The 27,809-nt window shown below is 37.9% G+C and overlaps 1 protein-coding gene across 3 annotated transcripts in view; it reads right to left on the reverse strand.

Moving 5' to 3' along the window:
• Nucleotides 1-4,183: 4,183 nt before the first annotated feature.
• PCDH15 (protocadherin related 15) overlaps nt 4,184-27,809 on the reverse strand; it is a 1,821,443-nt gene continuing 1,797,817 nt past the window's right edge. For 2 of the 3 annotated variants that reach the window (XM_047702329.1, XM_047702330.1), the window contains 4 exons: nt 26,724-26,942; nt 24,864-24,872; nt 23,706-23,858; nt 17,823-19,523 (listed from right to left, as the gene is read on the reverse strand). In XM_047702329.1, the coding sequence (XP_047558285.1) occupies nt 18,110-19,523; nt 23,706-23,858; nt 24,864-24,872; nt 26,724-26,942 (1,795 nt within the window). In that variant the 3' untranslated portion in view covers nt 17,823-18,109. Of the gene's footprint in view, nt 4,306-5,390; nt 6,252-7,075; nt 7,185-17,822; nt 19,524-23,705; nt 23,859-24,863; nt 24,873-26,723; nt 26,943-27,809 lie in introns of those variants that run through there. The other variant, XM_047702331.1, reaches the window with a different exon arrangement.

A 27,809-nucleotide genomic window follows, 5' to 3' on the forward strand; every position in this document is an offset into this window, starting at 1 on the left:
GAAAATTTCTAATTCATATTCCTTATACAGTAAAGTAATATTTGTTAAGGAAAAATAGGTGTTTGGAAAGCAGTGAATGTGTTGATAATTTCCCAAACCATAGACAAAGTTCAAATCTTCCACACATGTGCTTAACCTACCATAAATTTAAAGTAAATTGCAGTTAGAAGAAAACATACCAGTCTAAAAAGTAAAGATCATTATAAAGATCGAGGTCCACAAGAGAGAGAAAAGTAAAACAAAGGAATTGACGGTATCATTTGAGAAGAGGGAGAAACTCTCCATAAAAATAGAGGTCCTCAATATTATTTGGAACCTATCCCTCAGGCTATCACTATTTGCAGGCACCAGTGGGCATCTGCCCTGAGAATAGATTAGCACTTTCTGCCTATTTTACGAATTAACTGACGTGGTATACAGAAGCCCCACTTAGCGGACAGACTGCAGAAAGTGGAGCAGAACAAGAAAAAAGCAAAGTTCATGAAAGAAAAGAAAGAACATGTCTTCCCTCAAGCATCAGTATTCTTTTTTTTTTTTTTTTTCTGGCTCGATACACAAATGTGATTAATGCTCATTTAATACTGTCACTATCCCTTTTGGAAGAACCACTTAGGATAAATAACATGTTTCAACCTCCTTGTTCACAATGTGGTCTAAAACAAATCTAAACACAACAAAATGGTCTAATAACACAAGTGACATATCACATATAAAATTCAAGGCAAACGTCTTTTTTTTCTGGATTTAAAAAGACCCTTTTGGCTAACCTACAGTTAGGATTCTATGACAACTCTCAGAGTCTATAATTAATGAAAATGAGAAGGCTGGGCCAAGAAGGTAGCATCTGTGTGCTGATGGCCAGAGTCACAAATGTTCTGTCACCTTAACTTTATGGTCTCATTCTTCCCCTACTGGCCCTCCCCGCCCATGTGATCTTCTGAAGTCTGCAGGTTTAGCAGTAATAGTCTTACCAGTTTGTTCTCATCTTGAGCAGCTGGTATCTCGTGTTCCTTCCTCCTGATTGAAAGCCAGTATGGACTAAGAACAACAATCACTATGCCTATCTAGGAAAAATAACCTCCAATTTCTTTACAAGCATTTACATAGAAACATCATTTATGTCAAGTATTAAGTTTAAACTACTTGGACATCTCCCCTGGGTTCCACAATTTTAATCCTGAGTCAGAATATTCTAGAACAGTGTAAGTCCTATCAAAGTAACTGATTCAGTCCAGACTTATGTATTTAGTTGGTACTGTTCTTGCTGCTGCATATACTTTACCTCAAAATATACTGACCAAATGTTTGGTTTGGTTGCTCTTTGCAAATACTGCTTACCTTGATACTATCTCCATTCACTTAGGGACAGGTTAACTTCATGATTGTTTTTACTGAAGTGGTCAACTAGAAATTGCAGAAATATGTCTGCTAAGTAGGTTGTGGTATTTTGATTTTTCCTTATAAAAAGTGAGCCTTAAAATACAGTGACATCTCTTATTATCAAGACATTAGTCTTCTGCCGACTTCAGCTCTCTTGAACAGTGCTCAGATCCCAATAGCAGTCCCAAAAAGCTTCTGTGAATCACCAGACTTTTGTTTGAATCCACATGCCTGATCACTGTCTCAGGTCTAATAATTTTGCAATAAGAAGCAGAACAAACAAAAACACAGACTTTTGCACCAGTAATTAGAAATAAACTGGAAGATAAATTTTAGAGAGCGGCAAAGTGACAAAGTTAAATACAACAGCCTGAAATGGGAGAAAGAGAGAGAAAAACTCTTGCAAAGTGACATTATGGAATGCCGGGTGAGACAACCCTCAGACATGAAGGAAATAATGTAGTTAGTGATCTCTGATTGAACAAGTAGGAAAATATAATATGTCCAATCTAACTTCTAACCGAAATATGGTATCCTTCAAACAATTGGTTTGGTACTTTAAGGAGTAATCTTTGGAGTTCAGTGGTACAGGTCATTCTTTGTCAAAATTTAATATGAGTACGAACCACCTTGAGATCTTGTGAGACCACCAAGTAGATTGGGGCTGTGAGCAAGACTCTGTATTTCTAACAAGCTAATGTTAGAATGCCACATTTCTTTCCAGTTAATGCTGGTAGTTTTTCCAGCTAGGGTAATAGAAGACATTGATTTCCAATTATGTCAGATAAATGAGATGTTCCTGCATTTGATCTCAAGCACTTTTTGAAACCTGAAATTTAAAAATTAAGTTGGCAAGTTCATGTTAACGTATAATTCATTCCCTTTGGAAAGAAAGAAACAGTATTATAATCAACAATTTTTAAACTATGAAACGTGAGAGAGAAAGTAGTAGTGCATTATTCAGTCTCTTTCAACCATATAATAAGCATGCATGAGAGAATTTTATTGAAAACTTGGTCAATACTGTGCAAAATTTAAGGGGAACTCTATCATATGAACTCATATTCACTACAATTCTGAATTTTCTCAAATTATATTGTGTCATCCTTTTCACATCTGGAGAGTATGCAACACAAGGCAAGTATCTTGGGCTTGGTTTTAAATTTTTTTTGGAAAGGATACTTGGTTTTCATTTATGTTAATGATGAAACACTGTGCTTTGTTCAGTGGTGAAAATCCAAGATTGTGTTCTTTGATAAAAGCAAAGAAAAGGCCCAGGCAATCATTTTCTGGTTCTGTACTTTATGCACATAAATATTATGGATATTAAAATATTCCATAAATAAGCTGGACCCAGGAGAAGTGATAATACTATAATATACTTGAAGCTATGGATTCATACCCGTTGTAGGTGTTTCACCTATTATATGAATTCTTGACCCTGCCAAATTCCTTTACACCGAGTTTATAAAATATTCATCACCGATGACATTAATGTGAGACTTCTCTGCTCTTACTTCATCTTCCATACTGAAGTTGTGGTTCTAGATGCATTACTGCCAATTTGATCCTTTCCCACCTCAGTAAGCTTTAGCTGAGGGGGAGATTTCTGTGATGCTCCAGATAATTATTTCATTTCAGGTGGCAAAACTAAATCACCTATGTTTTGTGTGGATGGAGTGTTCATGAAGTATGTGTGTGTGTGTGTGGTGGGGATGGGCAGCAGGGAAAGTTGTGAATGATAATTATAAAAGAGATATGATTTCAAGTGTTCTTTAGAAGGTCAACAGATGCATATGTAAAAATCTGAGCAACTGTATTAGACAATAAGGAAAATAAGCTCATGATTCTAAGTAATTTATAGATTTTCACATTTGCTATCTTTAAAAAAAAAAATCAGGATGGTATAGACAGCAACTGTATAAACCCATTCCCTGTAAAATCCTCTAATTTTTTTCCCATTTTTTTGGAAAAGTAAATCCACAACATGTACCAAAAAACACTGCGTGAAGCTAGAGATGAAGAGTAATCTAGGTTAATCAATCAAATATAGATGATTACTTAGTAAATTATTTCTCATTTATTAAAATGGAAAAAAAAAGGCAAGACCCAACCAAACAGCTAAACAGTAAGTTTAAATGATAGATCATTCAGGGAATTGAGAGTCTGTCCAAAAAGATTTTCTGGGAAGAACTAATTGATACAAAGGCAAGTGCAAATTTGTGTCTTTTTAAACTTTAAAGCATGTCGTTCAAAGTTTCAGCTTGTGTGCGTGATATAAATCCCATACATTATTTTCTCAGTGACGATAAAAAGCGCAGTTTATTAAAAACTGAAGTAAAAATCAAAATAACCTTTTTTTTTAAAAAACCGTCACAGTTTCGTCATTGGTATATGGAGGTTGTTCCAGGGGCCCATCCAAAGCTCCTCATCGTCTGAGTGCGTGTGGTCACTCTGGAATTCCAAAGTCTCCTTGATGTTCTTCCTGTCAACCATGGACTCCTGTTCAACTGTGCTTTTCAGCCTGGGCCCCAGTGGCTTCCCTGAGGTACCGTCGGTCCCCACAGGGCAAGGGGCAAACGTAACCAGAGTCGGTCTCGTGTGCATCTTCTCAGTAGGGAATGGCCCCTTTGATAACGTGTTCAGGGGAACACTCTCCTCGTGTGTCACTGCCAGCTTGTCAAGTTTCTTAAAGTGCCTCCCCAGGCGCCCAGGGGAAGTTGCTTTTAAGGTATCAGTGAGGCAGGCACGGCGGGTTCTCACCACGGACCCGTTCTGGGCAATGTAGATGTTGCCGTTGATGTTACTGTGTGTGCTGGGATGGTGAAGACGGTTCCTCTGACATTCCGGAGCACTGTCTTCGCCAGTGGAGCTCGTTTCGTACTCGCGATCCACAACTAACTTGATCATTCCTTTTCTCGTCCACTGCCAAAATAAAACACAGGGAGTCAAAGGAATGAAAGGAGCAAAGGGGACAAGGTCTGCAAAATTCAAAACTGTTGACAGAAAGCCATCAAAGGTTAACTCAGAAGAGGTAAGAAGACATTGCATTCTTTCCCGCCAACTGTCCATTGGTTTTAGAGCTTAACTTCTGAAGAAGGGGTTGCTCAGTTAAGAAGCAGACGTTTTAGGAAGCACTTGCATTCTAGATCAGATTATTGCTCTACATGAAAAGGAAAAGTGTATGTGTTACTTAAATTTAGATAAGGATCTTATCCATTGTTTAACAGTTGCTCTATTCTTCTACAAAGTCAAATTGAAGGAAACACACAGTATTAGTATAGTCTGTTTATACTAATACTTCCTTTTTCCAAATTTTAAGGACTTTTTTAAGCCGCATCATTCTAATTTCTAATTAATGCTTCATTATTAGCCAAACTTTTTGTATCCTTTTTGTATTCACTCGGAATATCCTGGTTTTCTGGATCATTTTATTTCAACAGATGTGACCTGGAAAGAAAGAATCTTCCCATCCTGAATCATTCAATAATACACAAAAATGAAAATGAATGATTATAAACTTCCTCTAGTAAGCAACTGGAAAACAATGGACATTTCTACAAATTTTTCTTCTACCTATCCTTCTGCCAGCTGAAATGTACACACATGCAAAAGTAGACTTACAGAGGCCTCAGTTGTTGCCAGTGTTGTCCTAATGATTTATTGTCTATAGATGAAATAAAAATGTGCCCATGTACTCCCGAAATCCATCCCAGCAGGCAGGGCATCCCTGGTAATGCCCAGTGCATTCACAGAAACCCCACTGGCAGATACTAACTATGGACTCAGCGCTCGTCTTTGGAATGGCTAACACAGGAAGATGAGGCCGTCTGACCCTAATGTGCTCTGACGTACAAGTCTACTCGGTGGGCACATATGCTCCCCTTCCTGGCATGCTTCCAGTCCTAGGTCAGTGAGAGGTCACAGTCACGTTCCTCCCTTGGAGCATCACTGCAGAGAGCACACAGAAAGCACGGCACGCAAGAGCACTCGCCACGGCAAACTCCCACCTCCTGGGCCCCGTCTCAGAGTGCCGTGTTGTCGTCCTCAGAGCCAGCTCCCGGGGGCTGCTCCCGGGGTGCTTTCTTGCGGGTGGCCCGCTCAGGCACCTGGTAGCCCCAGGGCCCTCCGGACTGGCTCTCGCTGCTGCTGCTGACACTGCTGCCCGGCTCGGACTCCTCCTCGCTGCCCCCACCTGCATCCACCGAAACAGACTCCGCACTGCCCTCCTCCTCGGGGACCTCGAGGCCTGCGGGCTCCTCCTCAGGGCCCAGCTCAGTCTCCTCTCCTGCTTCCTCCTCCACTGCTGGCTCTTCCTCCAGCTCTTCCGGGGGCTCCTCTTTTCTCCTTTTGACCGGCTTGACCTCTTCAACCACAGGCCTTCTTCTGGCCAGAAAGATGTTTTTCCGGGCCTTCTCCCCTTCCGACTCTGTGGACTCTGACTCTTCTGAAGACGGAGTCGAGCTCTCTTCCTCCTCCGAGGGGGTCTCTGACTCGGACTCCTCTTCAGTGGTCTCTGACTCACTGAATTCGGACTCCTCCTCGCTGTACTCAGTGTAGTCGCTGGAGGACTCCTCGTCCGACTCCACCGTGCTTTCCGTGGCTTCTTCTTGGTCCAGAGTGAGCTTCAGGTAATCTTTATCCACTTCCTCAAGGCGTCTCTGCCACTCTTCCCCCTCCAGTTCAGAGAGGCCCCTTCTGTCAGCGAGCCCTCGAACTTTCTTGAAAATCATTGGGAAGATCCTGGCTCTCTTCCACGTTGTGTACGTGGGCTCGGCTGGCGGTGGTTTCTCAATGGTGACCACTACTTCCTCCTCCTCACTAGGCTCTCTAACTTCAACTTTTGGTTTTCTAATTTTCTTTGCCTCTTCCTGAAAATCACGAAAAGGCAATTGAACCGTCAGCTGGAGGATGGTTATGCTAGGACCTTGTCGCACCCAAGTCAAGCAGGGATGACTCTGCAGAGTTATGACTGGTTTCGGAGAAGCAGACCCAGTTCTCCACCATTCATCCCCACTGTGTATGGATGCAAAGTGATCACGAAGAAGTATTTTATTTTGGCTTATACTATACAGTACTAAAATCTAAGGCCTTCTAATTTTTTTTTTTCATTCAGAGTTTATTTTAGATCAAAGGAGAAAGAAGTAATCATCACCTCTCTTCTCTCCCTATGGTTTCTTTAATGAAATTATGTGATAGTTGACTATTTTCTCAACTTTAAACAGGGTAAAGCTACAGTGACATTGATTTGTTTTTGTTTTACATAAACGTTCTAAGTACATATTAAAGGCAAAGTGACTCATGTTAAGACATACATGACAGAATTCTGTTAAACATATTGGTGGTAATATTTTGTTTCTATCTGGAACTGTACTTTTCCGTGATTTTTAGGTATGCCAGACAATGTGGTTACCAAAGTAACCACTGTTTTGCAAAATAGTGTTTATGTATTTGATTATAATGTTAACTTTTAGGATTTTAGAAAATATAAACTTTATTGTGGCTTTATTTCAGGCATTTAACATTTTATAGAAGGAAATAAACTTGCACAACAATTTCCTTCTATAAACAGGGCAATGAAATGGTCTGTGTTATTAAATTCCTACATAAAATGAGTAGTAAGTGAATAGGATGAACAATTTTTGGAATTTTTTGCAGCCTGCTGTTCAACTAGGGTAAAACATTATGGCATTACCTCTTCCTCCTCATACTCTTCCTCGGCTTCACCAACTACCTCCCCATACTCCTCTGGTCCAGCTGGTGGTAACAGACGGCGACGGCTTCCATACTGAGGCATTTCATACCTGAAACAGAAACTTCCAGCCTTTAGCATGTTTCCATGAGGTCCTGGCAACCATGACTGACCTGTTTTCTTCTTTATTCTCATCGTTCAATCAGCAGATATTTATACAGTGCCTATCATGCTCCTTGTCAACTAGTTACAAAACCATAGCTAAGAACTACAACCTGTTGGCCAGTAGTTTTTGCCATGATGGTATCCTAGAGCAACTGTAAAAAGAGGTTATTTCAGATTTAAGTTTTGGGAGAGACTGTTGCTTAGAGAAGGGGATATAGTTCCTTAATTAGTTGAAGAATTTAGAGCAGGAAATAGATTCTCTGTAAAACGAATAGCTTATTCAGGACATAACGTTTCTATCTTTCAGTGAAGATCTGCTTCAAACACGGTCTGGAATGGTATATGCATTCCTCTTCTGTATCTTTAGAAAGCAGTTAACATGTGTGTATAGTGACTTGAAATGCTTATTACTGGATTCTAAAATATGTTTTCTTCTTAATTTCTCTTGGGAAAATCCTAAGGCTGACTAGTTAGATAAACATCTCATATGCACAAAATGGTGAATTCAGGAATTGAGCAAATATGTTTGACTTCTATTTCTCATTTAAATAATTTTGAATCATTTTACTGCATCGTTAAAGTTGTAGTCAGTATCAACATGGAACATCAAACCAGATCTGAATGTAGAAAAATGGATAAAACTTGACTGAAACTAAGAGTAGATATGTAATTCCTTTTCAAAGATGAAACTGACGAAGTGACATTTATAACACAAGTGCTAGTAATAAGATTCAGTAGCTCATTATTCATAAAAAATATTGATACTGGATAAAAAAAATCTGAAGATGTACCCATGCTCATAACTGTAATAATCTTGTCCGTATTCCTGGCCAGGATCAATTCCAGACTCCATGGATAACTCCTATTGTTCAGAGAAAGAAATTGCATTTGAAAATAGATTCTTATCACATTTTAGATCAAATGAATTCAGATTTATTTCCAGACCTAGAATCCCATGACTCTCAGAACACTCCTGCCAAAAAACTTTAATTACACATGTTAGTCAAGCATAATCAAAACTTCTTTTTCTGGCTATGAACTATCTGATGTAAAATAAGGTTATGTTATTAGACCTGAGGGAGTAAAAAAGCTACATTTTTTCTAGACAAGCATATCACTTGTTCTTGGTTAACTTTTAAAACTATCAGTAGACATTTCATACTTCACTCTGTTTTAACTTATATTATTAAATAGACTTTAGCCTTGGGGGAATGAGAAAGTTACCTTCCTGATAACAGCTTCACAGCACCCCGAGCACTTCTGTTCATTACATTTATTTTTATGAAAGAATTTCCTGGTAATCATTTATACATTAATTGTGATATTTATGTGTGATACCTCTCAGGAATGTTTACATTTAAAAACATACTGCTAATTCTGGACTTAATTACTTAAAATAATTGTCAGGGCAGCAGCCCTTTCAAGGTTTCCAGTTCTAAATTCTTAACTAGTGATTTTGTCACTCTGCTCTTAACAGAAAGATGTTTTTCCTGAGGGTAAAAAAATACATATTTTTTATACACATATAACTAGTTTTAGATAACTATTAAATTCAATTTCATTATATTTTAACATTTCAAGTTGGCTGAACTGTAAAACTTAACCAAATGAATTGTGCAATGAAATAAGCAAAGGGAGGGAGGAAAAAGTATCAGTGCCCACAGTAAAATGGGTAGGTATTTATCCCTGAGGTCATCTGTTATTTAAATAACAATTCTGTCGGTCCAGATCTAGTAATAAGTCAGAGAAAAAAATGTTACTAAAAAGTGGGGAATTCACAGGCTTCATGGTGGATATGGACAATGACCCTCACTTGTGCTTTATTACTTGAATGCAGTTGCCCAAAATCTAATCAGAAAATGTGATTAAAAAAAAAAAAAGGATTTTGGTTTCTCTTGAAAAATAACAAGATGGCAGTGCAGCACTGGGCTCCATTTCCATGTCATGAATTTAGTTGCTGGCACTATTCCTGGTAGCAGTTTGTGTTCTACTTACTGCTTGTCCTCTGCCATACTGTTTACGCCCTACCCATCACCACAACACAGACCTCCCATGTGCTCCTCACTCGCATCTAATAACCTCCATTCACTTCCACTGTTTCCTTTGATGCTTCTTCATGTTACTACTCTCTGGTGACTTTGCAGCTTATAAATACTTTGGCAAAGGTGTCCAGTTTCAATGGTAAGACTGTTTCAGTTTACCCACCAGAAGGGTTCCAACAAACAGAAGAATCAGCAGTGCCATGTTTTAGCAGGGACATGGGATAACTAGATCTCTCAGACACTTTATAAATCCACCAAATCCTTTGGAAAATGTTTGGCAATAATACAAAAGTCAAATATATGCATATCCTTTCACAAAAATTCAATATAGATCCATTTATATGCTAAACATAAGTGTGTACAATTGTGCACCAAAAGACATCATTTGTAACAGCCAAAAACTGGAACTGAGGCACAAGTCCATGAGATACACACTACTGTATCACCCAGTAACAGAAATGACTCTCCTAAACAGAACAATGAGCAACAGAAGTCAGGTGTCAGTGGAACACAGGATTCTATCGAATCCTGTTTGCATAAACTTTGAAAAGAGACACACTAATCTGTGTCTTAGAAGCCAGGTGAAACTTTTCAAGCTGTGATAATTGTACCTTGGATAAACCTCATTGGCTCCCGACAAACAGAAACTAAAAGAATCTGCAATCACCAGACTTGCCCTACAAAAAATATTGCAAGGGGTCCTCTAATTAAGAAAGAGAACCCAACAGTAACATAGACCGGAAAGGAACAGAGACAATAAACAGTAACAGTCACCTTCCAGGCTAGACAATGGCTCTAAATTTATATCTCTCAATAGTTACCCTGAAAGTAAATGGGCTAAATGACTCAATCAAAAGACACGATATGAAGTCGATAGGAAGTCTGCAAGAAACTCTTTTTAGACCCAAAGACACCTCCAAATTGAAAGTGAGGGGGTAAAAAACCATTTACCATGCTGATGGACATCAAAAGAAAGCTGATGTAGCAATCCTTTTATCAGACAAATTAGATTTTAAAAGATTGTAGTAAGAAATAAGGTAGGATATAAAGGGTCTATCCAACAAGAAGTTGTAACAGTTGTAAATATTTATGCCCCTAACACGGGAACATCTGATTATATAAGCCAATTAATAACAAAATCAAAGAAACATATCAGCAATAATAGTAAGGGACTTTAATACCCCCTCACTGAAATGAACAGATCATCTAAGTGTAACATCAACAAGGATCTAAGGGCTTTTAAATGACACACTGGACCAGAGGCACTTCACAGATAAATTCAGAATATTCCATCCCAAAGTTACAGAATATACATTCTTCTCTAGTGCACATGGGACATTCTCCAGAATAGATCATATCCTGGGTCACAAATCTGGTCTCAGCAGGTACCGAAAGATTGGGATCATTCCCTGCATGTTTTCAGACCACGATGCTTTGAATCTTGAACTCAATCACAAGAGGAAAGTTGGAAAGAACTCAAATACATGGAGGCTAAAGAGCATCCTACTTAAGAATGAATGGGTCTAACCAAAGAATTAAAAAATTTCATGGAAACAAATGAAAATGAAGCAACTATATGCCAACAAATCAGACAATCTGGAAGACATGGATGCAGTACTAGAGATGTATAAACTACCAAAACTGAACCAGAAAGAAATAGAAAACCTAAACAAACATGTAAAGAAGAATTAATACCTATACTCCTGAAACTGTTCCAAAACATAGAAATGGCAGGAAAACTTATAAACTCATTTTACAAGGCCAGCATTACCTTGATCCCAAAACCAGACAAAGACCCTGTCAAAAAGAAATACAGACCAATATCCTTGATGAACACAGATGCAAAAATTCATTCTCACCCAAATACTAGGATCCAACAGGATCCAACAGTACATTAAAAGGATTGTTCACCACGCCCAAGAGGGACTGATCCTGGGCTGCAAGTTTGGTTCAACATCTGCGAACCAATCAGTGTGATACAACACATTAATAAAAGAAAAAACAAGAACCATATGATTGATTCAATAGATGCAGAAAAAAGCATCTGACAAAGCACAGCATCCCTTCTTGATTAAAACTCTTCACAGTGTAGGCAAAGAGGAAACATACCTCGATAGCATAAAAGCCGTCCTATGAAAAGCCCACAGTGAATATCATTCTCAGCGGGGCAAAACAGAGCTTTTTGCCTCAGGTCAGGAACACAGCAGGGATGTCTACTATCACCACTGCTGTTCAGCATAGTTCTAGAAGTCCTAGACTCAGCAGTCAGACAACAAAAAGCAATAAAAGGCATCCAAATCAGCAAAGAAGCAGTCAAACAAACTCTCTTTGCAGATGATAGGATACTTTATGTGGAAAATTCAGAAGGTTCCACCCCAAAAATGCTAGAACTCATACAGGAATTCAGTAAAGTGTCAGGATATAAAATCAACACACGGAAATCAGCTCCATTTCTATACAGCAACAGCAAGACAGAAGAAAGAGAAACTAAGGAGTCAATCCCATTTATAATTGCACCCACAACCGTAAGATACTTTGGAATAAATCTAAGTGAAGAGGCAAAGGATCTGTACTCAGAAAACTGTAGAACACTCACGAAAGAAATTGAGGAAGACACAAAGAAATGGAAAGCTGTTCCATGCTCATGAATTGGAAGAATAAATACTGTGAAAATGTCTGTGCTACCTAAAAGCAATCTACCCATTCAATGCAATCCCTATCAAAATACCATCAACATTTTTCAAAGAACTGGAATAAATAAACAGTTCATGATTTGTCTTATTCAATGATAGCTTGCTTCCAATAGGATCAAAGGTCTTATTTGTCTAACTCCTAGAGAATGAAGATAAAAATTTGGAATTTCAGCCCCCCACAAGCAAGAGAGAAGTGATTAGCTTGCTTACTTATTTATATATTTGTTTCTACTTTAAACCACCCCTTCTCCATCTTATAAAATCATGCCACTTGATTACATTCTGCTGCGTGTTGGACAGGCCTTAAAGTGACATAAGCTATAGTGGAGATTCAGTGAGGTCAAAAAGAAAAAGAAAATTGATACCTCTGGTTTAAGAAGAGAAGGCCTCAGCAGTTGCTGTTGCTGCCAAAGGAAATTAAAATAGAAAAAGGTTTAGAGGATAATTCAGGTGGAGAAGGGAGATCATGATTGAAAAGAGAAAAAAAAGGCCACAGCTTAAAACGGTTACCGTAGGATTATGAATTATTATTCATGTGATAGCTACCAATATTTTGACTATTGATGTTGGAATGTGAAATAACAAAGAATTATTTTCTGTCTCATCATTGTTTTAGGTAACATCAAAGTTAATAACCTTTAATCGATGAAAACCTATAAGTAACTTTTCAGTTCAAACTTCTTCTTCGTATAAAAAGTTATTTACTATTTTAAAAGCACTTCAAGTGCCACAGGATTATTTTGAACAAGTTTAACCTTGTTTTAAATTGCCCCTCTTTTTTCTCCCCACATTAAATGTAATCAGGTTCATTAGTGAGAAGGGTAGAGCATAACATAATCATATAGTCATAACGCATCGTCATAGTTAAGAAATGCTCCCTGTTTTTTTTTACCAAAACGTGGGTTACTTACAGCTGAACACTGAGCACGCTTTCAGAAATTCTTTTGTGATCCGGAAAATTGTCCTTCCTTGGATTTTGCAGGGATCACCCCTTACTGACTCTCAGCCTCACCCCTACTCCTTTAAAGGAAACACGGTCTCTACAGTGTGTTTCCTGATAATTTATACTATAATACGTGCGAACAAGAGACATACTTCAAATTTTGGTTTATCCACTCTTTGAGGGATACACAACACAAATCTTAAAGGGAATGACATTGGGAACGTGGGCAGAAAAATCCTGGGAAACAATTCCAGTGGCGAATCAGCCTTCGGAAATGGCCCAGAGAACAGCCAGGTGACTGAAGGCAGGACTGACTTTTCGTGAGGCTGTGAGCTAGTTTGTCTACTGAAGGCATTCATTTAAAGGAGGAAGAAGTTGATGGTAGAGACAGTCTGATCCAATCTGTTACCTGTCTCTGAAAACCAGTTATTCTGAAATGCATTCAGCCTGATTTCCAAATACATTAGGACTCACGCGTTCTCAGCTGGTGGCCAGTTAGGTCGTGAGCTCATTTCACTCTCTTGACTGGGAAGCTGTCTGCTAAATTCGGCTAGGTTCTCGGTGACCTCATTGGCAGTACCACTTTGAGAGCAGCTAGCCAGATCCCACTGGCCTGAATCGCCACTATCTTCTCCAAATGAACACTATGGAAAGCCTGAGCATTCTCATAGTGTGACTTTTTAAAACTCTTTAAGATCTTAAGTTCTAATGTGTTAGGAAGGAGACTTGGACTCTGGTAAAAGAAAACAAAGGTTTCTAAAGTACATTTCTAGCCTTAGAAAAATAAATTTGGGTGAATGTCACAATATTGAGTAACAGCAATTCAGGAAACAATAAATCTATCCTTGGAAAGGTGAGCATTTGATATTTGTTCACCCACTTAAAACCTCAGAACAAAATAGCAACAGGTATAAAAGAGAATAAATAGCCCAGCGTACTTCTAAGTTTTATTGAAGTAAAGGAAAATATCCTAGCTATGCAAGAAAAGTCAGTCCTGCCTAGAACGTAAATATTTTCCTAGTAAGCTTTATATAACACTGTAAAGCCCTTACCTCTGATGCATAAACTCTCCTGCAAGGCAGAAACAGAGAGATCAGTATTAAACAACTTAGAGTTTCAGATTCAAGAAAAGTATAGATAAGATTTTTTTTTTTAAATCTGAGAAAAATGAGAAGGTAATCTTTACTAAAAATTGTCTCAGTTAGAAATACATTTTGTGGCAGTTTATCAGGACAGGAAGGTCGCAGTTTCATGCCTCTATGACTACAAAGTTAGCAGGCCAGACCCTAGCGCCAGCATACTTTAAATAATCTATTTTATCTCAGTGGTATATAGTAACGCACTTTGACTCTGTTATTGTCAACTGGATTAAAAATATTCTATATCATCTCTAACCTTGCCAAGTCTTGATACATTTAAGATACTCATTTGGGGAAAAGATGTGTTTTATACATGAAGAGTATATTGGTACAGAATGAGAAATTACCTCAATGACTAGAATATATTCTTCCCAACGTTTGTAAGATGCTTTTTGTCTGTTTGCATCAATTGATTCTAAAAATAATGAATGCAGAATAATGACTAGCTTTTAAGGGTCAGTGACATTATTAGACATAAATATAAGAGCTAAATATTTTCACTTCCATTTCATATTCAATATTAAATAAAGATTTATAAAGTTCATTGGCCACAAGTTGAGGAAATGTTCAGCTGTACTTGGGGTGGGGGGGGAGTATACAATGCTTTCAGTGTTGAATGCCATTAGTTATAAAGATTTTTGTCTATTACTTACAGTTCATCTAAAGTACTATATGTATCATATGCTGTTATGAACCATGTATATAAAGCTAGGGACTGCTATGAAGAGGCACATATCTCTCTAGAAAATTTCTTTAAACTATTACAAGGCCTTTACAAAATAAGTCTACTTATCTGAACAAATCTTAAGTGGTTAAGGCATTGCTGATTGAAATGGTTGGTAATAATGGTAGTATAATGCTTACTTGATCCTGTTGGCAATTCATTATTTGAAATGGTTCTTTAGTGAATTTTGCTTCTATGGTTCTGCCAATAGTTATGAGAATGATAATCCTTCTAAAGCATTTAGAAGTTTCCTCAATTTGTATCTTTCAGACATAGATAGAGACACTCATACTCTGGTTTTAGTAATGAGAATTGAGTCACATACATGAAATAAAGTGTCCAGCCAAAGCTGAACTTTATTCTCCAGGATATTTAAGCTAACTTTTTTCATTAGCAGTATTTTCCATACATGTAGAGAATGAAATATCAAGAGATGAGCTACATGTTTCCATTAACCTTTCTGTTACCTTTCATGGGGTTATTTGTATTGTCTGTCTCAGCTCAAAAGCAGAAAGTCACTTGGAAAAAGCACACAACAGAATCAGTGGGTATCACTGTCTGTGGGCTTACAACTAACATGACTTCCTTTTGGTCCTTCTAAGACCAGTCATATAATATTAATGCATTTTTATGTAGATTATATTCAACGTGTATTAATTATTTACTTCACACTACTTCTTTACATTAAGTTTACTTTTAACAATAAGGAAAATGTATGGTAACCTACTTTCGTCTTTTAAAAAGTTACTAATAATTTCTTATGCACTAATTAGAGCATAATGATGCAGAAGAAAAAAATGATATTCTTTCTGTGGAGGTTGGTTGTCAGGTTGTGGGGGCTCAAGGATTGAGAAGAGGAATAGTATTTTGGCCTGTGTACTCATAATAGGTCTTACGCAGATGTTGTAACTGACTTCTATGATGAAGTTGGAGATCTCCAAATAGAATGTATATGTAAAAAACTGAAGTAAATATAAAACATGGGAATGGAGGGGTGCCTGGGTGGCTCAGTGGGTTGAGCCTCTGCCTTCAGCTCAGGTCATGATCTCAGGGTCCTGGGATCAAGCCCCGCATCGGGCTCTCTACTTGGCGGGGAGCCTGCTTCCTCCCCTCTCTCAGCCTGCCTCTCTGCCTACTTGTGATCCCTCTCTCTTTGTCAAATAAATAAATAATATCTTTTAAAAAAAGAGGATAATAATTTAAAAAGAAAACCAAACAAACATGGGAATGGATGTTTCATTTAAAAAGCACAAGATACTAGTAAGATATTTAGACAAATATTATAAAAATGATGTAGAAAACATTACAAATTCAGTAAGGCTATAGATACCTACATGAGATTGTTATTTGGAGTTTTTATATTTCTTTGTAATTATTTAGAGAATACATTCTCAAGGAATTTCTTTCATATATTCAAGAAGTTGATACAAAATATTTTTAAAAAACACACAGTCATATCAAAGGCTTACACAATCATGAATAATACCTTGTCAGAGTCCGCCAAATAGCACAAGTTCTCATGCATATGACCAGCTGCCAACAAAAACTCCAACTGAAGTGTTTCAGTGAAAGAGAGAAAAAAATCATGTTCAAGAACCCCAAGAAGTAAGTTACTCTCGATTTGGATGAAAAGAATCTGAATCAGAGGAGCTAATGAAAATAATTAGATCTATAGATTTTTTTTTAAACTCTGATACCATTAAACAGGGATAACAGACCACGTTCTTGAAGAAATGTCACATAATGTAAGAGCTGAACAAAACCTTTGAAATGATGCATTATAAGGCCCTCCCTGAGCCTATATTAATATACTTAAAATGGAAAGTATCAAGCAGGACCTTTGCCTATATTTTGAAACTTCGCTTTGTTTTCCTGTGCAGACTTTTATCTTCTATAATAGAACTGCAGAATAAATCAAATAATTACACCTGTATTCACAGTGGGGAATTACAAATACAATTTATTCCATGTGTTATATGGGAAAACAGTGTAATTACTTGCTGGTCAAGTGTAACTTTCATTAAAAAGATAGGAAGGTAACACTTAGCTGAGCTGATGCCATTAAGAATTTATCAAGTTGAATTCTGAGAACAACTAAACATAAAATTCCTTTCTCAAGTATATATTTTTATCATCTTTGCCTAATATAAAGAGTAAAGGCGTATATAAAACTGAGGACAGTTTGCTAAATATATTCCTTCTTGATTTCTATTTCAAGTGTTAATATTTTCCTCATGCAACTAAATTTGGATGATTTATCTAGAGCAAAGAAAGGTAAATAGAAATGAAGCCAATATGCTGTTCTAAAATTTTGATGAACATTTTATATTATTGATAAACTTAATAAAAATATTTATAATTTTCATCAAATATTAACTAAAATCATACTAGGCAAACCTTCGTAGACATTTATTAAACCTTATTTTGATGAAACTTATTAGGATTTTATTAAACTGGAGAAAAAAAAATAAACTGGAGAAAAATATTTTCCTTGAAGGGAGAATCTTCTGATAAAATTATGAGATGATATCAACATGTCGACAAGCAAAACTGAAGACCACTTTAAACATCTGTGGGAACACTGAAATGTCTTACAAAAGCCATAACTCAAGATTTATTTTCATTGTAAGGAAGGGAAGAGAAAGCATAATGAGAAATAAACAGAATAAGACCATCATTAAAAAAGTAAAAGATTTTTCAAATGTATAAGCATACTAGTAAGATAAAAGCAAGCCAGAGTAAAGAATGTCATTGTAAGAAAACAGATGACTACATCTTACAGCACCTGGGATTTATTTCCAAATACCATATCTGTCAAGTCCTGTATTTCTGGATACATGACATTTTTACTTTGGTAGTGTTTAACCTTACCAAATACATAGACTTCAAGGAGAGAACAGAACCTATGATATCATTTTGGGGGTATTATTTTAACAGTTTGCTTTTTTTTTTTTTCCAGGAGCATTCAGTAAAACTATGATCAGAAAGTAAACGTAGGCATTACTGCATTAACATGTTAACAGGCCATTGGTTTAAGCTGGAGATGTAACTTTCTTGCCCATATATTCCCATTGAAAAATAGATTAAAATTACTTACTTTTTAAATAAATGCAGACAAATAATGCTACTTCGTAGTTAAGAAAATTAAGGTAAATCTATGAGTTAGAAATGATGAGGTTAATAATCTTTAAAAGTAAAAAAAATGAGGAAAAAACAGCATTGCACTGAGTTTGGGGTAAAAGAATGGAATCTTCTTTAATGTTCAAATTTGCCTCCACTCGAAGATTTCGGTCAACAAAAGAGTTGTCCAGTTAAAATAGGAAAATCAACATTACAGTGAAGTAGATTGACTGTCAGGTGGGTTCTCAGTGCCCTCGACAATACTGTGCAAATTCCCCAGGTCGCATTCAGTCACTTCCACATTTTCTGTTTCTGGAGAGCAACGAGTTTCCAGTCTTGAGTTGTGTGTTGGCGGGAAGTTTTTTTCAATTTGACTGTACATGTTAGCTACCGACTTTTCAAGGTCGGCTAAGTTTTTAATATGCTTGAGGATGCCCTTTGGTTCTCTCTGGAAATTTGCACGACATGCTGTTGCAAATGCTGGCGGCTGTCTGACAGAGGACTCCAATTCCTCGGGGGGCGTCACACTGACAGTGCGCTGAACAATGGGGACACAGACACGCTTAGTGGATGGAGCCCAAGTTGGAAGAGACAGAGAAGAAGGAAGAGGGGAGGATGAGGGACGGAGGGAGGAGAGTGAAGATAGATGAGGTGAAGAAGAAGAGGAAGGAGAAGGAGGGGCAGAAAGTGAAAGAATTGGAGGAGGAGGGGGAAGACAGGAAAGAGCAAATGGACTAAGGACAAGAGGTGGAGGAGGAGGGGGAGGAGGGGAGATATTTGGTGGTTTGGGAATGATTTCAAAAATGTTTCTTCTGGCTTCAACTGTCAACGTACATGTGGGTGTCTCTCTCCTAAAGTCTGGGGAATTTAAAACGCAGGGCACTGAAGGAGAAAGTTCCAAGCAACAGTCAGCAGGGGAAAGGATGATATCAGGTTCTGACAGGAGTTCCATGGTTCTTGAAACAGTTGGCAAAGTGGAGTAAGAAGAATGAGATGAAGGAGAGAAACAGGAGGAGTCTGAAGACAGAGATTCCAAGGGCTCTGCTCCATGTGTGAGCAGTGATTCACCTTGCCTTGTTTCTCCTCTCTTGGGTACATTCGAATCTCCAACAGTAGACTGGGGACTGCTGCTACCTTTTCTCTTTGGAAAGGTTCTAGTGGTTTCCTTTCCACCTTCCTGCCTATTGCTCTGCCACGGCTCCAGCTCTATGGCTCCTGGTCTCTTGGGAAGTTCCCACACTGGTCTCTGAGGGAAGCAGACTGGCTGATTCCACATCCTCTGAAACATTTCTCTTGGGCCCCTCAGGGACTTGCTCCTGGCTTGTGTTTTGGGTAAAAATGAGTCTATAAAATCTGTTCTTAGTAAAAAGTCTGAATTTGCTGGTCCTGCATCTAGAGTTTCCTTATAAAGCGTACCGTGGATACTTGAGGCGTCCTCGTCAGACATCAGTGTGAATTTTCTTACCGACTTGGGCTGGTTGTTCTTAAGAGATCCATCTACATGAGCCTGCTTGTGAGCCTCAGTAGTGCTGGAAGAAAAAGGCATCACAGTTTGGGGACTTTTCCTGTCTTCCGAGACTGACTTACTTCCCCTGCTTTGTTGGAAATGGTAGAGAAGGAAAAGACTTGAAAGAAAAGAAGATAATGAAATGTAAGGAAACAGGTTGTGACACAGCTTTCATGAGAAAGATGTCTTTATGGTTCTCATTACGACTTCAAAATATAGAAGGCCAAATAACACTAATCTACCGAAGCCAGACATTACTTTCATGTCCCTGTACTCAAAAAGGCAGGGCAAGAAAAGCTTGAGAGCTGTGAGTAGCATGAGAAGTTTTCATTTTTTTTTTTTTTTAAGAAAATGCATCAATCCGTAGAATGATTTTTTTTTGGGGGGGGGGGGGGGACTAGTGAGTTTGATACAGCAAAGTATCCATGACCACACATAACAGTTCTCTTATGTAGAAATCATGATTCCAAATTGCAAACCAGCATTTTGGCTAATGGTTTCATATCCTTTGCTTTGGTGGACAATGCTCAGAGCTGGCTGTCTGGGGAGAAGGATCCTTTGCTGTATCCGAATCAGTACCATTATCTCTCCTCTCAGTCATTCTGTCCTGGAGCTAAAAGTACTCTCCAGTCTGAGACAAAACTTACAAGAGAACACAGAAAGGAATTCTCTATTCCCTAGATTAGAGAATTAAAAGTCTTCAAGGACAGGTGGGAGAATTTCTCTCATAGAGGTCAAAATCACAGTTGAGAAATTGAAGTTACGCTAGAACCTGAACAGAGATTATTTCTTTCTATTTCAATCTTAAGCTGAATCCATTATAAAATGCTATAAACAGTACAAATAACAAGAGGGGCTATTGGCATTTATTTTGAATATGATCTGTGTCAAATTTTGGTCAAGACTGACTTTAATGAAAAGACTTATGTTCCAGTCACATAGTTTCAATATCCCTGGAAGATCTGCTCATACACTGACACTGAGTCACAGTGGCTGAGAGTGATAAAGTCAACTAAGGGAAAGGACATAAGCACATATCACTATTGAAAGCATTGGGACCTTTCGCCCAGGAAGGCTGGTGGGTTTTGAATGCCCTCTCCTCAGACTTTGCTCTCAAGCTCAATATTTAATATTTACCCACACAGCAGGAATGAAATAAAAGGAAATACTGTGAATAAAAATTAAGTGGCCAGGGCACCTGGGTGGCTCAGTGGGTTAAAGCCTCTGCCTTCGGCTCAGGTCATGATCCCAGGGTCCTGGGATCAAGCCCCACATCGGGCTCTCTACTTGGCGGGGAGCCTGCTTCCTCCCCTCTCTCAGCCTGCCTCTCTGCCTACTTGTGATCCCTCTCTCTTTGTCAAATAAATAAATAATATCTTTAAAAAAAAAATTAAGTGGCCACGCTGAAAAGCAAAACAGGCGAGACAATACAATGCTATATATAAAGCTGAGGCTGTTACTGTGCCTTTTCACAAAGAAACAAACTCCTAAGGAAGAACCCTCACAGCTGGACTTGGGGTATCAGGCCCGCACAGATAACTCGGGAAGAACAGACAATCTGGATTCAATAGACATCAAATCCTTCTCCTGATCTTGCAAAGTCATTTTTTTTTTAAAATGGACTTGACATATTATTTGGTACTTTTAAAAAAAAATAGATTTGGGGGCGCCTGGGTGGCTCAGTGGGTTAAGCCGCTGCCTTCGGCTCAGGTCCTGGGATCGAGTCCTGAGTCGGGCTCTCTGCTCGGCAGGGAGCCTGCTTCCCTCTCTCTGCCTGCCTCTCTGTCTACTTGTGATCTCTCTCTGTCAAATAAATAAATAAAATCTTAAAAAAAAAAAAAAAGATTTGTTCTTGCTAAGAACTACCTATATAATGGAACTGTACCACTTGGATTAAGAGACATCTTGAAATACTTTTAACAAATTAAGAGCAAGAATTTTGATATACTTCTTGGGAGGTACAGGTTTTCAAGGTACCAAAAGTGAATGAGAGATGAGAGAAATTTCTTTTTAAAAGCAAATGACTCCATGGTAAAATGATGAAGATCACTACATTTAGAGTAAAACTTAATCTATTCTCTTGTATCTTTTTTCCCTAACACCTCATATTAGAATGATATTATTTACTTACTTATGCCTATGTATCCACAGGTGGGAAAGAGAAAACATGCGACAGAAAAAAAAAAAAAAAAAAAAAAGAGTTTGAACTATAGTTACTTTGAGGTGGTTATGAAAATACTAACAGGAATTTGATGTAAACATTTGATATGCATATCCAGAAAAGAAAATGCATGTTTTCATATTTTGTTTTTACTCTGATATGTAATAATATTTTAGATAAAACCATATGGCATCTCTTTGGTTGTCTCATCCCATAAAATAGCTAGCTATCTGTTTCCTATACATAGGTAAAATTTACCTTCGTTACATATCATATGGTTGATTTCAATCCCGAAACAGATATTTTAAATGAGAATCTAAGAATTGTTTCTATGTCCTAACTGAAAAATTAGTCCACACTGATTTTTAAAGAAGATAAACATACTGTTTGGAAGAAAGTAAATATACAAGTACTGTGGTGATTATTATAGACCATCTGTCGAATCTGTATGACATTATTAGATCATTAAGATTCTTTTCAAAATGACCTTTGATTTTGTTTGTTTGTTTGTTTAAATTTGGTAATAATTCCTTTGGAGCGAATCTATTTTCTAGTAACATATGGTTAGAATCCCTATATAAAGCTTTTAAATAGATAGGTTAAACATTTGTTAAAGATGTTTAAATGTGAAGAACACAAAATACTTCATTAAATACATATTATAATTGAAAAATTCTCTAAGTCTACCACAATTTTTCAAATGAAAATAGTCCTTAAGTGTTGCTATTTGAAAATGGTCACCATCAAACTGTATTTATTCCAGATGATGTTACAGTCTATCTACTTTTGTTAAGTAAAAATGAATATATGCCACTAACTTCAGATAACAGAAAACGTTACACATAAATCTTTTTAGTTTCTGAGTTTTTTTTTTCTGGAGAGAGGTGGTTAATATAAAGAGAATCAAATCATATTGGCTCAATTCCTACATTCACCAGTAATTCAAAAAGAGACCATAATTTTCAACTCAATTTAAAAAATTTAAAAACTATATTTAAAGCATGAATCTTTACCATATTATTTTAGAAATGGAATGCCAAGCACTCAACTGTCAAACATTCAATTTTAGCATTAAGATACACAATATTAAAATCTGTTTTAACATTTTTAAAACTTAACATCACCTTGTATAATAATATTGATACATGTGTTTAAAACCACTTGTCTCATTAAAAGGTAAAATTTCATAATTTTTGAGGCTTGCTTTATTCCTACTAGTAAATGCTACAAATGTAACACAGTTGAATGTGTTTTAGTCCCTCAACTCCACCAAATTCCAGTTGATAAAAGCTGTCTTGGATTTAATTCAGTCATATTCAGAATTTTATCATCTCCTTGGTTGTTCTGCATCTCATGTCCCAAAATAGTTACTCTTGAATTTTTAAAACATAGGCAAGTTAAGTAAGTCCAAAAGGAATCAGGTTATGAGGGTAGCATCATTATGGAAAATATCTGTGAAGTCTTTTCACAGTAATCTAAGAGTTTTCAAATGTGGATGATTTAATATTGCTTAGAGGTTCGGGATATTGTAGGAGCAATATTAAGCATTACAGCAGTCTCTTTTGAGAAGAATATAATGAAAAGTATATTCTTTAAGTGGTTGGATATTTAATTCTTTATTTGGGTTTCAGATTTTCATTACTCTATCTTATGACATCCTAAGATTGCATCTTCAAAAAGTCTGTGATTTAAACCATCACATCAGTTTTAAACTTCCAAACAGGAGTTGGCTTTTGATACCAAATCAGGATTATGATTTGTTTTTTTTTGTTTTTGATTTTTTTATGATAGTTTTATTTCTCCTTATTTTCTATGAGAAAATTTCAGAACGTATTTTTAATTCTGGAGAAAAAATATATGCGTAATTGTGAAGGTTTACAAATAGACTATTCAAGCTAGACATCTGCAAATTTTCTCTAAGTTTTTCATGTTCTTTTTTGGTTGGCTTGTGTTTTGGTTATTATTTTTCAGCTCACCCTTTCTTAGGTTCTCATCCTAACAATTTAGTTTTTTGTTTTGTTAAGAAAAATGTTATAATTCAAGGAACCTGCATTTCCGCATCAGGTTGACATGAAATACTCACCCCCCAGCATCCATCACACCCACCTGTCTGTAAGAGCGCCTACAAAGCCTACTTACATGGTGCTGTCCCCCAGCTCTTCATACAGGTGTGCCCCAGGGGGAGGCGGGGGCGGCGGGGGTGTGGCCACAGGTGCGGGCGTAGGTGCAGCAGGCTTGGCCGCGGGTAATGCCGACTGGATTCGTGCAGTCTTGGTGCACTCAGCTTGGCGGCTTGGGTAAGGCAAGGAAAACTCATTTTAGAAATCGTTTACTTATCAGTTGGCATACAAACCTACTAAAAACATCAGGAACACAAATACTCCAGCTTATAAACTGGTAGAATTACAGAAGCATCCCCACTGAGTAGTGTTCTCTCGTACCCTCTCCCCCTTCAGTTCTTTAAAATATTGACCCTTGAATAACAGGATTCAGTAGAAATATTGGCAAGTTAAGTGAAATAGTAATATTAAAGATGGGGGCAAGCTCTCTTGAAAACTGAGATTAATTTGGTGGTTATTGAGTAATCTCTCTCATCATGTGAGGCAAGGCTGAAGATGCATAATGTCGGAGATACATAATTTTTCCTTATCTTTCATCGTCCATCTATTTTTAAAAAAAGTTATTCTATTTAAAATGATCTGAAACTTTTTTTTTTTTTTTTTTTTAGATTTTATTTATTTGACAGACACAGATTACAAGTAGGCAGAGAGGCAGGCAGAGAGAGAGGGAGAAGCAGGCTCCCTGCTGAGCAGAGAGCCCGATTCGGGGCTCGACCCAGGACCCTGGGATCATGACCTGAGCCGAAGGCAGAGGCTTTAACCCACTGAGCCACCCAGGCGCCCCGATCTGAAACATTTTTGACATTCATTGACAGAAGCTATGTAGTTTACAGAGGGTCCCCCTCCTAAAGGATGGGGAGGGCTAGCTTTGGTTTCCTTCAGGTACCTGGGACACCTGGCATTCTGGCCCTTTCTGAATGTCCTGAACACCAACTATGAGCTCCTTCCTCAAAACCAAGATCTCAGAGTGTGGAAGCTATCACAGCAAACGACCTTTTTCACTTCTCCTCCCTTGGATCCCAAAGTTAAAGAGCAGCTCAATTCTGTACATACAAAAGCACAAGGGAAGTTGAAGTCACATACATGGTCCTGGCAGACTGACTGCTTTATCAGGGGTACGTGGGGTTTTTCTTTTTATAGTATATAAAATCATACATAAGATGTTAATTATACTTACACTTTAAACCTGTTTCGAAAGGCAGTGAGTAAGAAAAGAGAGAGAGAGAAAGGTACATTAGAAGGGCTGCATTCATAATATTTTAACATCTGATTTATTCTACACGATGAATAATTTACTGGTTAAATGCATAATGACACAGACTTAATGACACAGCAGGGAAGCTAAGTATTTCAATTCAAAGAGTCAGAATGGGGGAGCACTTCATCATTACCGGCAACGTCACAGATGCTGTGAAAACATTCATTACAGGGAAACAAAGAAATGAACTAAATGTAGCAAGCAGCACTGGATGAATACGTGGAGACAGGAGTTCGAACTCTGAGGGAGAAATGGAAGAGTAAAGGTGATCTGATTCTTGTAATGGGCTTCTTGGCGACCTGGGTGTGTTACAGGAATGGACTCAGGCACCAGGCTCTGATTACCCCCGGGGTCTCCCTTTGAGGCAGGGGCTGGGATTCAAAGGTGCCCCTCCTGGGTCACGAATCCTTGGCACTTTTCCCCATATTTGCCCCTTAACTTTGCCACATACAGATGACTTTCAGAAACAAATGTTAATACAAAAGACTAGCCATCCATCCGGTCTTACTTAGAAGCAGAACATAAAAGTACGAAAGTTAGATTTGTAAATATTAGAATGCTACTTTGAAACACGAGCAGCACAAAACATCATTTTGTTTAATTCTGTCCATCTACAAAAAGCAGTAACTAAAATGAATTCATGGGGTGTCGACCTGATTACTGAACTACAAAAAGAATAATAATTAAATCCATCTACATAATTGAGAAGCGCTAAGCATCTTAGTGGTTTATTACAATTCAGACCTCTGGGATGCTTCAGTTTGGGTCCCTGCATCATGTGCCCAGTAGAAGAGGTCTCCTCCCTGGTTTATTGCTGCTGCATTCCTTTGGGAAGCAGCACAGTAAGTAAGAATAACTGTAAGACAGATTAACATGAAAATGAATTCTGGCTTGATGGTTTAAAAAATTAAAACCATTCGTCCAATATTAAGTTGGTTCATGAAGGCTTTAGAGCCAGTGCACCAGTTGATTTGTTAAGGATATTTCAGACCCCAAGTGTATCAACCTAAATGCTGTGTTTGCAACTTCACATTGCTTTTGTGATGAAAGATACTCTTACAGCATCTTCTTAACCTGTCCCACAACTGTTTTCACCAGTCATTATCCATATGGATATATTTGACGTGCTTAGACTTCTATCACGAAGGTTCCCCACAACCAGTGTCAAATAACGAAGAGCTTACTAGACAAACTCGAGTACAGATGCTTACATTAGCTATTATTACTTTACTACTTCAAAGGGCCTAAGTAAGATTTTAAGTGGAAGTATTTGCCCGTAAGGCCTGCACCACCACAATATCCTGTCACATGTCACAATGCAGATTCTCGCAGGGCTCCCGAGGAAGGAAGAGGCCCCATGGAAAATGACATGTGGCATACTACGATTTTTAAATGGTTTTGCCAACACTGCGGGCACTTACACAGAAGCAAATTTAATGACATGGATACAGCGCTGTCATGATGGTGTGGTCAGATCTCAGACCTTCCTTGGGACCAGGGATATCTGTACATGACTCTTCCTAGGATCCCTGCTACCTTCACTCCCAGAGGTCGGTTCCCCAAAGAGCACAAACACAGTCCTGCTGGAGGAGAGCATCTTAGGAGCACGGGCACATTGACTTCGCTGTGCGCAATGCTGGAAGTTTGTTTTGTTTTCCCTTCAAGGAAGGCCATACAGCAGTCCCCAAGAGGGCTGCACCATTCCTGTTTTGGGACTCCAAAGCCATGTTCACAGGGCTGGCTTTGGGACGATGCAGGTTTCAATCAAGGGATACTCACTGTCTGTAGCTGACCAGAACGACAAGAATGGCAGGGATACAACAGAGAATGATGATGAAGGCAAGCGCCAACAAGGCCCCCTCCGTGTAGCCCAGACTTTCTCCTCGCTTTTTAATGCTGGTCACTGCCTCCGGGGTCCGGATCTCCAAAATGCGTCCTCCTTCCCCGTAATGCGGTTGGAAGTCTTTGTTGATATCAAGCAGTTTGCCATCCAGAAACCTGCATTGTTAGATAAATCATAAAATCAATGATGTTAACAGAAAGTTCTCTTTTATTTTTTATTTAAAAAAAAATTTTTTTTAAGATTTTTTTTTTTTTTAAAGATTTTATTTATTTGACACACAGAGAGAGAAATCACAAGCAGGCAGAGAGGCAGGCAGAGAGAGAGGAGGAAACAGGCTCCCTGCTCAGCAGAGAGCCCGATGTGGGGCTCTATCCCAGGACCCTGAGAACATGACCTGAGCCAAAGGCAGAGGCTTTAACCCACTGAGCCACCCAGGCGCCCCTTTTTAAAAGATTTTATTTATTTATTTGACAGAGAGAGAGATCACAAGTAGGCAGAGAGACAGGCAGAGAGATGGGGTGGGAAGCAGGCTCCCTGCTGAGCAGAGAGCCCGATGTGGGGCTCGATCCCAGGACCCTGGGATCATGACCTGAGCTGAAGGCAGAGGCTTTAACCCACTGAGCCACCCAGGTGCCCCCAAAAGTTCTCTTTTAAATGGAATTTTCCAATATCTTTTAGTATTTCCTTTGAAAGTATTTTTGTAAAATGTTTTTAAATAATATAGAAAATAATTTTGTAATATCTCATTACTATTTTTACTAAGTATTAAGTATTTAATATTTAAATAAATTTGTGATAGCTTTTATTATTTTCTTTAATTGAATCACAAGCTGAGTCAGTCTTATAAATAAAAATATATATAAAAAGAGCAATGAAGAAGAGCAACTACCACCTGAATACATGTATCACAGATATAATAACAATGACCCTTACTTAATATGCTCACAGACTTGAGAAAAATAATTATCGACATCCTTGAACTTACATGATTACATTATTCGTGTGAATGAATATTCTAAATT

Source organism: Lutra lutra, chromosome 14, assembly GCF_902655055.1.
Source record: "Lutra lutra chromosome 14, mLutLut1.2, whole genome shotgun sequence".
NCBI classification, from domain to species: Eukaryota; Metazoa; Chordata; class Mammalia; order Carnivora; family Mustelidae; genus Lutra; species Lutra lutra.